Raw genomic sequence first — 11,137 nt, forward strand, 5'->3', positions numbered from 1 at the left:
TTCCCGTGGTCCGATCTTGACCAAATTTGATATGCAGCCTACTTGGGTGACCCTTCAGAACCGCCCGCTGGCAGCAAATCCGATTCGAGCCCCGGGGGCGCTGCTGCAGGTGCATCATGGTCTACCTTAGGTCGAGGAGGATTTCGGCAACGGATGCAGCTAGAAGAGCATGAAGGGAAATTTTTTGAATCGGGGTGACGAGACAAAACCAACGGTGCCAGTTTCAAGCGGATCGGAGAGGTTTGAACCCGGGTTCAAATCCCAGTGGGGTACATTAAGAACATTCCTTTTATTCTAGTTTTTGCATTGTTGTTGATGTGTATGAGGGTGCTGATCTAATTTATGCTGATCTAAAAACATCTAATTTGACCCCAGACTCAGGTTCAAGTCCCGTCCGGATTAAAAATAGGCGAAATTAGTACATTCCTCAATGTACGGGACGGGCCAAAGTTGCCGATGTATATCGCAACTTTTCCTGTTATTCAGTGTAGGGATGGGTACTAAGTGACGTAGATTTTTTACCAGATGATACCTTTACACTTGAAACGTATCTGAAACTATTAGACACATTAAGGTGACACCGTGCTTTTACTGCTGAGTCCAGAAACCAAGCGGTATCCTAACAATAATACAATAATATTAGGGTGGTGGCTGCCGGGCGGGATCGTGAGTGTCGCATGGCAGGCAGTCTGCTCGAAACATCGACAATACCTCGCGGGTACAGCGCGAGCGGCACCGGCCAACAATCCCCTGCCCCGGGTACAGCGCGCACAGAACAGCAACAATGTCTCACGGCTCGGCCGGTGCAAGCCACAGCTCGGTTCGCACCGACATTGGCCAGCTCGCTTAGGTCCATGTATATTATTGGGCTATCTATTTATTTCATACACAGTTATAAAAAAGCCCGAACTACTACCTCGAAGAAAACCAAACGAGTATCATCTGCTTTCATTAACGTTCGTTGAATGAGATTTTTTTATTCTACAGATACCTTACGCGGAACACACGCATCTTGCATACATTTAGGCGTTTGCTCGGCGGGTCGCCTATGCCGTTGGCCAAGTTAGGTCTCCCAGGGCAGTCCATAGCACTCCCAAATGATTCACCACTAAAATTGACGCTTGTGACGCTTTTTTTATTGCCAAAATTCGAACTTCCTGAGTGCAAACAATACAGGGGTCAAAATGACCCCTGCCGCGGTTCTAGGTATATTGTTGTCCTACGCCCACAAAAATGGTCCGACAGAGCCGAAATTTCACCCAAATGTTCTTTTCTGGTATTTATAAAAAGTCAAAAAGCCCCAAATCCGAGAAGAAAAAAATAAGTCAGAAAAATTTATGACGAAAATTAAAAGGGGTCAAATTGACCCCCTCCGCGGTTCTAGTGTTAAATACAGTACAGAAAAGAAATAACTAAGACAAATTAGGAATCCAAACTGGAACAATAAAAAGAAAACAAAATATGTCGGTAGCACGAGAGCAACAAGGTCGCCAGCCGTAAAACTATAGTCACACAACTGATAAAGCGCTGGCATCTGCTTTGCTGCATTCATTACGAATTTCGGAACAAGACAGTAGGCATGGTCGTCAAATGAGCGCGGTGACGCGGATGACACGAACACATCTACTGAGGCAAAGCCATCTACTGAGGCAAAGTCATCTACTGAGGCAAAGCCTCCTCCAGAGGTGGAGCCTCCTCCAGAGGTGGAGCCTCCTCCAGAGGTGGAGCCTCCTCCAGAGGTAAAGCCTCCTACAGAGGTGGAGCCTCCTCCAGAGGTGGAGCCTCCTCCAGAGGTAAAGCCTCCTACAGAGGTGGAGCCTCCTCCAGAGGTAAAGCCTCCTACAGAGGTGGGGCCTCCCCAAGTGGTGGAGCTTCCAGACTGACACGCATCTGCACTTCGCTCTTCGAGTGGTCCACGCCGCAGCTGTCTTCCACCGCGTGGCTGAACAACACACACGACATGTACTCAAACCAGTGGCAGTCGTGCTGCTTGCAGTACTCGCACAGGAGACTGTCGTCATCGTGAACGGAATAGCCGCACAAGTGCAGGCGCGGGTAGCGCTGCAAGAGGCGTCGCACCTGCTCGCCGTGGGCCCACTGGTGCGGGCAGGGCGCGTCCATGTCGAAGCGGAGTTCTTCCAGGTCCGGCAGTACTTGGCCGTCCAGCGCGTCCAGGAAGTCGCTGCGCAAAAGCAAGCCGTTGAAGGAGAGGCGGGTGAGGTGCTGCAGGCGCGGCAGGACGGCGGTCAGCGGGCGTAATTGGGGCATCGAGTGGGCTAAGCACTCTTCGTCCAGTCCGGCCGTGAACACGAAAGAAAGGCTACGCAGGGCCGGGGCGGCACGGCCCGTGCCCGCCAGGCTCAGCACCACGTCCGCGTCCTCGTCGCGATCCTCGTCGTAGGGGTAGATGAGCACCAGGCTCTCGAGGCGCGCCACAGCCGAGCGCAGGTACTCCTTGACGGCGGGCAAGGGCGCCCTGTCCTCGCCGACGACCAAGCTGAGCGACGTGAGGGCGGTGCACCGCAGCAGGGCCGGCATGCCTTCCAGCAAGGGGCAGCGCAGCTCGCGCAGGCGGGCCGCGCCGGCGAGCAGGGCGGCTGCACGCGGGTGCTGCACGTCGAGCCGCACCACCTGCCGGCCAAGTCAAGCACCACAAGCTCGGGGTAAGAGAACACACTCTGAATATGTACTTAAACTGTCTAAAACTATTGTCGTATTTGTGCATACGGAAGCTTAGTGGAGTTTAATAACCGAGTTGCCGCAAGTTACAGACAGTATGTCAGAGTACCTACATGTGCACAAATATGGCAGTAGATTTGGGCAAACAAGTCCATACACTGGTAAAACTAAAGCGTAACTCTATGCTTGAGTCAAGCATAAAGTTACGCTTGAAGACGTTACGCTTGACTTAAGCATACTCTGGAAATTCCCCCATGCATTTAGATAGGGGAAATCTTGGTGGATGAGCCTGTCACGCTTGATTTCAAGCGTAACCTAATTACGCTTGATTTCAAGCGTAACCGAATTACGCTTGAAAATAGGGGTAAAACTACCACGCTTTAGTTTTACCAGTGTAGGCATTTAACGCGTAAGAAGCAAGTTCAACTCATCGAAAGGCGGCGAAAATTTACAGGAATTTTAGATTAATTATTTTAGACCAGTTTTACCGGGGAAATCGGTCAGTCAGACAAGACATCACGCTTTGGTGCGAGGGGGTTAACACTTCAAGAAATCGTGTACAGACTACTCGGTATTACGCTGTATTACGGGTGTATTACACGTGTATTACGGCCCTAAAATGCCAAAATTTGGCACATTTGACCCAAAAATGGTATTACGATCACGTGTATTACGCGTAATACACGGTTTTTGCTTACAGGGTATTACGCGAGTGGTTACCCCCTCGCTTTGGTGCCTACACTCACCTCCAACGTGGCCGCATGCCGCTCCAGAAGCAAGGGCAGGTAGGGGTCAACGAAAGCGGTACGCGATAAGTACATCAGCTCTCGCAACGAAGCCGTCACTTTAGCGTCCAGCTGTGCCGCTTTCAGGGGGCGCGGCGCGTTGCGGAAGGACTCGGGGCGAATATCTACCCGCATCTCCAGCGACTTCAGACCTGCACAACGCAAGAGAAGTTCTGCAATGGCAATAGATCAAGTCCATACCTTCCGCGAAGTGGGCTTTATCACCCTAACTACACTGCAAAAAACAATTGTAAATTTACGAGAAGAATTGTAACAAATTCCCTGCAAAGAAACGGAAATATTTCGTTACTTTATGAAATCTATTTGTAAGGTCCACGTTATTTGGAACGCGTATAAAGTTCGTAATTTTACGAACTCCTGAATGAAGAATATTTCATAAATGGTTTAGAAACATAAAAACGTTGTAAATTTACAAAGTATTCGTGCAACAAAATTACCAAAGAAATGTATGTAATTTAACGAACTAATTTTTTACAGTGATACAAGTGTGGTTTTTCCCACACTTGCTGCCTACGGTTCCCGCTGGTTCAATGCCACAGGACCCACGCTTGCAAGTGTGGGACAAACAGTGGCTCACAATTGATCCAGGAAGCGGAAGAAGGGGATAACTCCATTTTGACCATTTTTCAGGAGCAACAAAAAACTGTTAGCAGGGAAATCTAAAACTGAACAATGGAATGTTATAGATGATAACAAGTTATAAATAAAAAAGGAAGTTAAATTTTGAGATAAACATCACGAGTGTCAAGTCACTGCGTATAGGATATCTGTGACTTATCACTTTCCACTGAAATGGAAAACAGAGTCATCTCAACTTAAATTTCTTAAACCAAGTGGAATTCGGAGACATGTCAAGTGGAACTATAGTCAGCAGAGAGTGTTGGTTCATCTGGTGCATTTTTTGGACTTAGCTCTTTTTTCCGTTCAAGTTCTTAAAATTAAAGGGGGGTAAGTTGACTTGATTCTTTTTACAATGGATACATAAAAACACAAGTTGAGTTATCTCCTATCAACAATATGTTGAACGGAGTCATGTTGACTTTGGTTCAGATGATTCTATTTTCCGCTAAATTGAGAGTGAAAAAGGGGTCAAGTTGAGTTACATCTTTTTTCAAAGTGGATTTTCTGTTTAACTGCTAGGAATTGAGTCAAATAATTTGGTACAATGATGCAAACCATTCCAAGGCACAACGACATAATAAAAACTCAATTTGGAGATAAGTCGAATTATTCCCTTCTTCCGCTTCCTGGATCAATTGCAAGCGTGAGACAAAACGCGGCTCACAAATCGAGGGGTCCTATTCAAAAGATCTTATCTGCGCGTTCCCCCCAAGACAATCTTATCTTAAACGCAGGCGAATTTCACTCAGTTTGACCACTTGTGATGGGTACGAGAGTAAGCGGAATATATTTCTGCATGCACTGTTGGTTTCTTTGATCTTTCATCTTCACATTTCAGTGAATTTAATCACAAATTATATTGATATGTAGCTGTATCAAATGATCAAACTGAGTGGAATTTGCCTGCGTTTAAGATAAGATTGTCTTGGGGGGAACGCGCAGATAAGATCTTTTGAATAGGACCCCTCGAAATGTAAGCGTGAGACATAGCGGTTCGCACTTGGATTTACAGTGTACCTGGCCAAAGATACAATCACGATGCACTTCTGTTTCGGTCCCGGTCGCTCTGCAAACTCAAGTGTGCGCCAAGCACTCACTTCTTTTCTGCACGTCTCAAGCACTCACTTGCTTGTATGCATGCATTAGCGACGGGAAGTGTGTGCCTGCCGGACGTGCAGAAAAGAAGTGTGCGCCTGCCACACACTTGGGTTTGCAGATCGGCTTCCCACTTACCTTGGGTGTGCACAAGTTGATCTAGGAGCTGCCGTAGTCTGCACAAGTGAGATTTTTCTTCCGTGTCCGACTTCACCCACAGCTCCACGTGTTTCAGCCGTCCCAGGGCAGCTTGCCTGAGAACAAAATGGTGCCAACAATTGCCACAGACATAACTATTATGTAGGAAGTATGTAGGAACAGCTTTATAAGTTATTTTAAAAGTTTTGACCCCAAATTATAAAATAAATTGTAAAAAGCTTACATATGCGTGAATAAAGCATCACTTGTGGACAAAGGAAGTACGAGAGTATTTAGTAAATCGAACTTTTAAAACCCCTTTTTGAGGGAACAATTAAAGAATAATGAACGATAACTTCGAAGCATAGGGCTAAGCCCCAAAACAATTTTCAGTCTGTGTGGCTACACAGGTGATCGAATTTCAACAAAATTGATTTGTTACATTGCTAAGCTATTAAGGATTTGAGGTTGAAGCACACCAGTACGCCTGGCATATGCTAAGTGACGCATGCCTGCATGACGGAGGTAAAGCAGAACAACAGAGCATATGAAGGAATGTGCTACTTGAAGTGTAAATGCCGGTTCTCCAGGTTTTGGGCCAAAAGAACCCGACCGCACCGGCCGGCTCTGGCCGGGGTTTTCTGGTCAAAGCGTCTAAACCGTTCAACTTAGAGGGGTAAAGTAAGCGAGCCGATTGTAGGTCTCTGTGCAAGGAACAATCGGCTCGCTTACTTTACCCCTCTAAATTCAACGGTTTAGACGCTGTGACCAGAAAACCCCGACCAGAGCCGGCCGGAGCGGTCGGGTTCTTTTGGCTCACATGACAAGCATCTTCAAGGTCACGCATTTAGAGCCATGCTCTGTACACTATTAAATTTGGAGGGGGCGAGTATCCTCAGAAAGAAATTCCTCCAGAGGATTAACGTACTGCACTCTTACCTACTGAGCACCACCGACCAGAGTGGCGCATCTATTGGATTGCAGGTCATGCCGAGCGAAGACACAGCGCAGTTGGTGGTGGCCAGGAGCACGCCCAGGAAATCCATGTGCAGCCCGTCGGCGCCCACGCAGAGGTAGCGCAGGCAAGGGGCCAGCCGCAAGGTGGCAGCGACCAATTGGCAGCAAACTCCAAAGTATCTTTCACTGAGAGAAAGTCAGAGAGAGGAATCAGTGAGAATTCACCAAATACCCAAACGTGGTCTACTCCACACGTGCGGTCTCGTCAATAACTTAAAAGGCAGACCCACCTTAAAATACAGCCAATTTTAATAAATAACAATTTTTGGCCCGTCCCGTTTATTTTTTGTATAAAAAATGATGGAGGGACGGGCATATAGTATGATCCTTGCTGTGCGTCCGTTCGTTCGTTCGTCCGTCCGTCCGTCCGTCCGAGGACTTCCCGTGGTCCGATCTTGACCAAATTTGGTATGCAGCCTCCTTGGGTGACCCTAAGAACCGCCCGGTGGCAGCAAATCCGATCCGAGCCCCGGGGGCGCTGCTGCAGGTGCACCATGGTCTACATGGGGTCGAGGAAGATCTCGGCAACGGATGCAGCTAGGAGGGCATGTAGGGGTATTTTTGGAATCGGGGCGACGAGAGAAAACCAATGGTACCAGTTTCGAGCGAATCGGAGAAGTTCGGACCCGGGTTCAAATCCCAGCGGGGTATTTTTGGAACATTCTTTTTATTCGAGTTTTTGCATTGTTTCTGATGTTTTTGAGGTTGCTGATGACGAAAACGACATTTATTTAAACCCCAGACTCAGGTTTAATTCCCGTAAGGGTCAAACATAGGCAAAATTCGTACGTTTCTTAATGTAACACGGGGCGGGCCAAAGTTGCCGACGTATATCGCTACTTTTCCTGTTATTCGACTCACTCGCGTTCTCCCTTAAAGACGGCAGTCAGGCCCTTGTCCTGCCAGACGAACGGGTCCAGCGCCAGGTCCCTCCACCGCGTGCAGACGCAGCGACACGCCAACAGCTCCGCGGGGCTGAGGTAGCGCAGCACCTGCAGCAGGGCATCGTCGCACAGCGAGTCCAGCTCCATCTGCAACAGCCAGTCTTTTTAAAGAAATAATTAGGAAATATTGAGTAAGGTATTGGCAATTTGGTTTTGTACATAATTTTACAAAGGAAATTAATCATACTAACTGAAATAATACTAAGTATTATTGTTGCTCATACGAATACGTAATTAAAGACAAAAAAGTCAGTAACGTGCTGAGAGTATACTATGTTACGGAAGATAAGCACATAAGTAAGGGAGGGTGGGGTAATTCCGGACACTTCGATTTTCACTGGGTTTGAGTGAAGATAACTCAAAAGCCCGCCTAACAGAGGAAGATAATCAGTTTAAAAGGAGAATTCCAAATCGCCAAAGTAGGAGGTCAAACCGTTTGCCTGTGGTCGCTTCACGAAATTTGAGTACCATCAAAAATAGGCAAAAGCTGCATCTTTCCCTCGTATTTCCATGTACTTATCGTACCTTACCGTCAAGTTCAGTCCCATGACTAAAATTTTATCATATAATATGGTCATTGGACTTTACTTTGGCGTTTCGGGAGTGCTCGTATGGCTCGCCGTTTTCTTACAGTTGAACATCAAAGGTTTTCACTACCAGTGGGGTAAATCCGGACAATAAGGGTTATTTTCTTCAATTTCCCGCATAATGTTAAGGTAGTGGGTTCAATATTGTGGACATGCATCCCCACCGTTAAGAAGGATAAAGAAAGAACGAAAAATAGCATTGCAGCTATGTTTGAGAGCTTTACTCAAGACAGTGTTGTCAATTTAGGGGTTTTGATAGAAATTATTCCTTATAATATGCTTTGAGTAATAATCAAACACTTCAGTTCGCAGCAAATGTCCTTGAACGCCTTCTAAAAGCATGCCTCACATCAAAACAAGCGAAAGTAAGCTCGAGTAGTGTCAAATTTTAAGGTCGTCCGGCATTGCCCCATAGGTCGTCCGGAATTACCCCAGCCTGGGGCAACTCCGGACACGTGCAGGGCTTTTGTTAGGTGCCTATATCTCCCTAACCGTTGCTGAGATTTGGCTTTCATGTATACACTCTACAAAAAATGTCCTGTCAACGCCGTTAATTTATTACCAATGTTTGCTGTTATGCAATTCACGGCGTTTGCTGTGAACTAGTTCACGGCGTTCACTGTGATCTCGGTTACAGTGTTCACTGTGATCTGGCCACAGTAAACGCCGTGAATTGGAGCCTGATTTGCAGTACTTCGGTGCTCAGCGGCGTCAAACTCACAGTGTTTACTGGGGACCAGATCACAGTGAACACCGCGAACAAGATCACAGTGAATCCCGTGAGCAGATCACAGTAAACGCTGTGAATTGACCTACAGTGAAAACTGGTAATAAATTAGCGGCATTTACAGGACATTTTTGGTAGAGTGTACCGTTTTGAAGGTAAAGGTCCATACTTTACTCTCCTGACATAACATTTAACCCAAGAAGCATATTCAAGCTCAAAGACCAAAAAGAAAAAAAAGCGTCCGGAACTACCCCACTCTCCCTTACAGAATTTCGATACTGCTTCAAGGACACGAATACCTTCGCAAAGAGCACACTCTGGTGAAAGGCTTGATGCATGCATCAACATATAATGATGGAGAAGAAATTCGACAAAATACCACATTTGACAACCAACCGAGCTGGCTACTTACTACCGAAACAATCGTTTCCCGGTTTTAATTCCTCTAATCGTTCTGCAATGACGAGCAAACCCGGACAAGCCTTCTGGCTTTCCAGAGAAGCCTAAATCACGACGGTTGGTCGTACAGTTCGGAACATTTTGTCGAAACCGTGAGATTAACCGCTATGCCGTAATGCGCCGCATCTCACCTCTGATCTCACTACACACTGTTCGGTTTGGGGCCATCCATAAAGTACGTCCGCACTTTTTTCGGTAATTTTGACCCCCCCTCCCCCCCTGTCCGCTAACGTCCGCTTTCGGCGACCCCCCCTCCCCCCTTTGGACGTCCATTTTGGCCAAAGTATTCCAAATTTCAACAATAAAGCGCTTTTTTGGGGGTAAACTGATAAAAAACGCGTGTTAAGCCACAAAAAGAGGCCTTCTGCGTTATTCAGAAAATAAAAATAAAGATGACTATGTTCCGTTTCCGTCGCCGCTGACATCGGCGCCGCGCGTAAAGACGGCGCAAATCGTCTAATTTTTCTTAATTTTCTTCGTATAAAAGTAGGACGTCCGACCACCTCGGACCCCCCCTCCCCCTCACGTCCGCCAACGTCCGCTTTTGTCCACCTCCCCCTCCCCCTTCGAGTGCGGACGTACTTTATGGATGCCCCCTTTGCATTTCTTCAGAAGCTTCGCACATGATGCTTTCTCTGACTGCTATTGAACCGTGACCGAAATGTTGTTTTCAGCCCTCAGGTTCGGAAAATGCTGCAAGAGGACGTTCACTGAAATGGTATTCCAACGCCCTTCCAGAACGCCAGTGTAAAGAATAAAAAACGAGAGAAATTACTTAAGTTTGTATCAGAGGCCGTCCATCTATAATATGTTATGCATCTAAGGGAGATCGGGTGGGGGAGGAGGGGGAATCCGCACTGAGATACGCAGCGTTACATGGAGGGACATGGACTCCGAGCTAGCGTAGCGTTACGCATGATACTTCCAATAGGGTACTTTCGTAGATCCCTGAACCGGAAGCACACAGACGCCATGTTGGCGGAAGTAGTTCCAAACTTGACATGGGAAAGAGACGTTAGTCAAACGTATCGGCCACACTTGAACATAAACAGTCGTTTGATACTTGTTTGCAGTGCATATGTGCTTCGCGAGCAATATTTGTACAGCTCGGCTATAGTTTTAGATCCGAAGAGAGGTTAGTTTCCGGCCAATTTGGCGTCTGCCGGTCTGCTTGCTTCCGGTTCAGGATCTACGAAAGTACCCTATATGAGAGCCCATTTAAGATGTTCAGACGGTTAATAAGGGTAAATAATGTGGTTATCTGAGAGAGTTTGAATTGCGTTACGCTGGGTGGGGGGTGGGGGGCGTCAGAGAGAGAGAGAGAGAGAGAGAGCTCTCGTTTACTGCCTTCCGCAGCACGCATGTAGCCCGACTTGAGGTGGGGTCAGGACTAGCATAACGCAGCGTAACATGGGGGGACGGGGGGTCCAAAAAAGGCTCAAAAGTGCGTTACGTTATTAATGGACGGCCCCTTACCTCATGAATACGCGGATGAGCTTCGCAGCCTGCACTTCTCGAGAATTTTGTCACTTCCGATCGTGTGCTTCTTACTTCTGCTCTGCGAACCGCGAAGCCGTCAAAATACTCAATCGCGTAACTTATAAAGAAGGGGGTATCTCGAGAGAGTAACGGTGCGGTACGTGAGGGGCACAGGGGGTCAAGGCCTGCGTAACATTGTGTTAGATGACTGCTAAAGGAAAAGATGAGTTACCAAGCTATCAACAGTCACATTTGTTTCTAAACGATGTTACATTCGTTTTAAACTGATGTGGCATGTCAAAGTAAACGATAAACGGTGCACAAGACGTGCACTCTAAATGTCTTACGAAGACATTTCCCATAATACGAAGGAAATGGCGCAAGCATAATACGAAGGTGGTTTTTCTTCGTATTATGAAGGTTTTTCTTCGTATCTTACAATGAAAAAGCTAAAAAGATTCGTATTACGAAGGAATATTGCTTCGTATTATGCTTGCGCCGAATTCACTGTAACATACGAATAACATAGGTCAAATTTCATTGTAAGACATTTAGAGTGTGCGCCGCGTATAGGGTACTTTCGTA

The 11,137-nt window shown here is 46.9% G+C and overlaps 1 protein-coding gene across 7 annotated transcripts; it reads right to left on the reverse strand.

The window, feature by feature from the left end:
- Positions 1 to 851: 851 nt before the first annotated feature.
- On the reverse strand, positions 852 to 10,877 carry LOC117647138. Of its 7 annotated transcripts, XM_034388685.1 has the most exons (9): positions 10,550 to 10,877; positions 9,675 to 9,766; positions 9,205 to 9,234; positions 7,218 to 7,387; positions 6,279 to 6,482; positions 5,340 to 5,455; positions 3,426 to 3,616; positions 1,808 to 2,631; positions 852 to 1,733 (listed from the first exon to the last, which is right to left on the reverse strand). In XM_034388685.1, exons 2-8 carry the CDS (start codon positions 9,696 to 9,698, stop codon positions 1,840 to 1,842), a joined length of 1,527 nt encoding a protein of 508 aa, XP_034244576.1. In that variant the 5' UTR covers positions 9,699 to 9,766; positions 10,550 to 10,877; the 3' UTR covers positions 852 to 1,733; positions 1,808 to 1,839. The 7 variants fall into 7 exon arrangements, with proteins under 7 accessions (XP_034244576.1, XP_034244575.1, XP_034244577.1 ...); XM_034388684.1 differs by having other exon boundaries at positions 852 to 2,631; XM_034388686.1 differs by lacking the exon at positions 10,550 to 10,877 and adding an exon at positions 9,849 to 9,997 and having other exon boundaries at positions 852 to 2,631.
- Positions 10,878 to 11,137: the final 260 nt, after the last annotated feature.

Source organism: Thrips palmi, unplaced genomic scaffold (assembly GCF_012932325.1).
Source record: "Thrips palmi isolate BJ-2018 unplaced genomic scaffold, TpBJ-2018v1 HiC_scaffold_2, whole genome shotgun sequence".
Classification (NCBI taxonomy): Eukaryota; Metazoa; Arthropoda; class Insecta; order Thysanoptera; family Thripidae; genus Thrips; species Thrips palmi.

Bases quoted from the DNA above. Each gene is read 5' to 3' on its own strand.
- LOC117647138 (XM_034388685.1), bottom strand. From the start codon at position 9,698: ATGTGCGAAGCTTCTGAAGAAATG. The intron at 6,483-7,217 runs GTGAGTCGAATA...ACTTTCTCTCAG, and splicing joins GTCTTTAAGGGAGAACGCGA to TGAAAGATACTTTGGAGTTT. The intron at 3,617-5,339 runs GTAAGTGGGAAG...TGCGTTGTGCAG, and splicing joins TCAACTTGTGCACACCCAAG to GTCTGAAGTCGCTGGAGATG.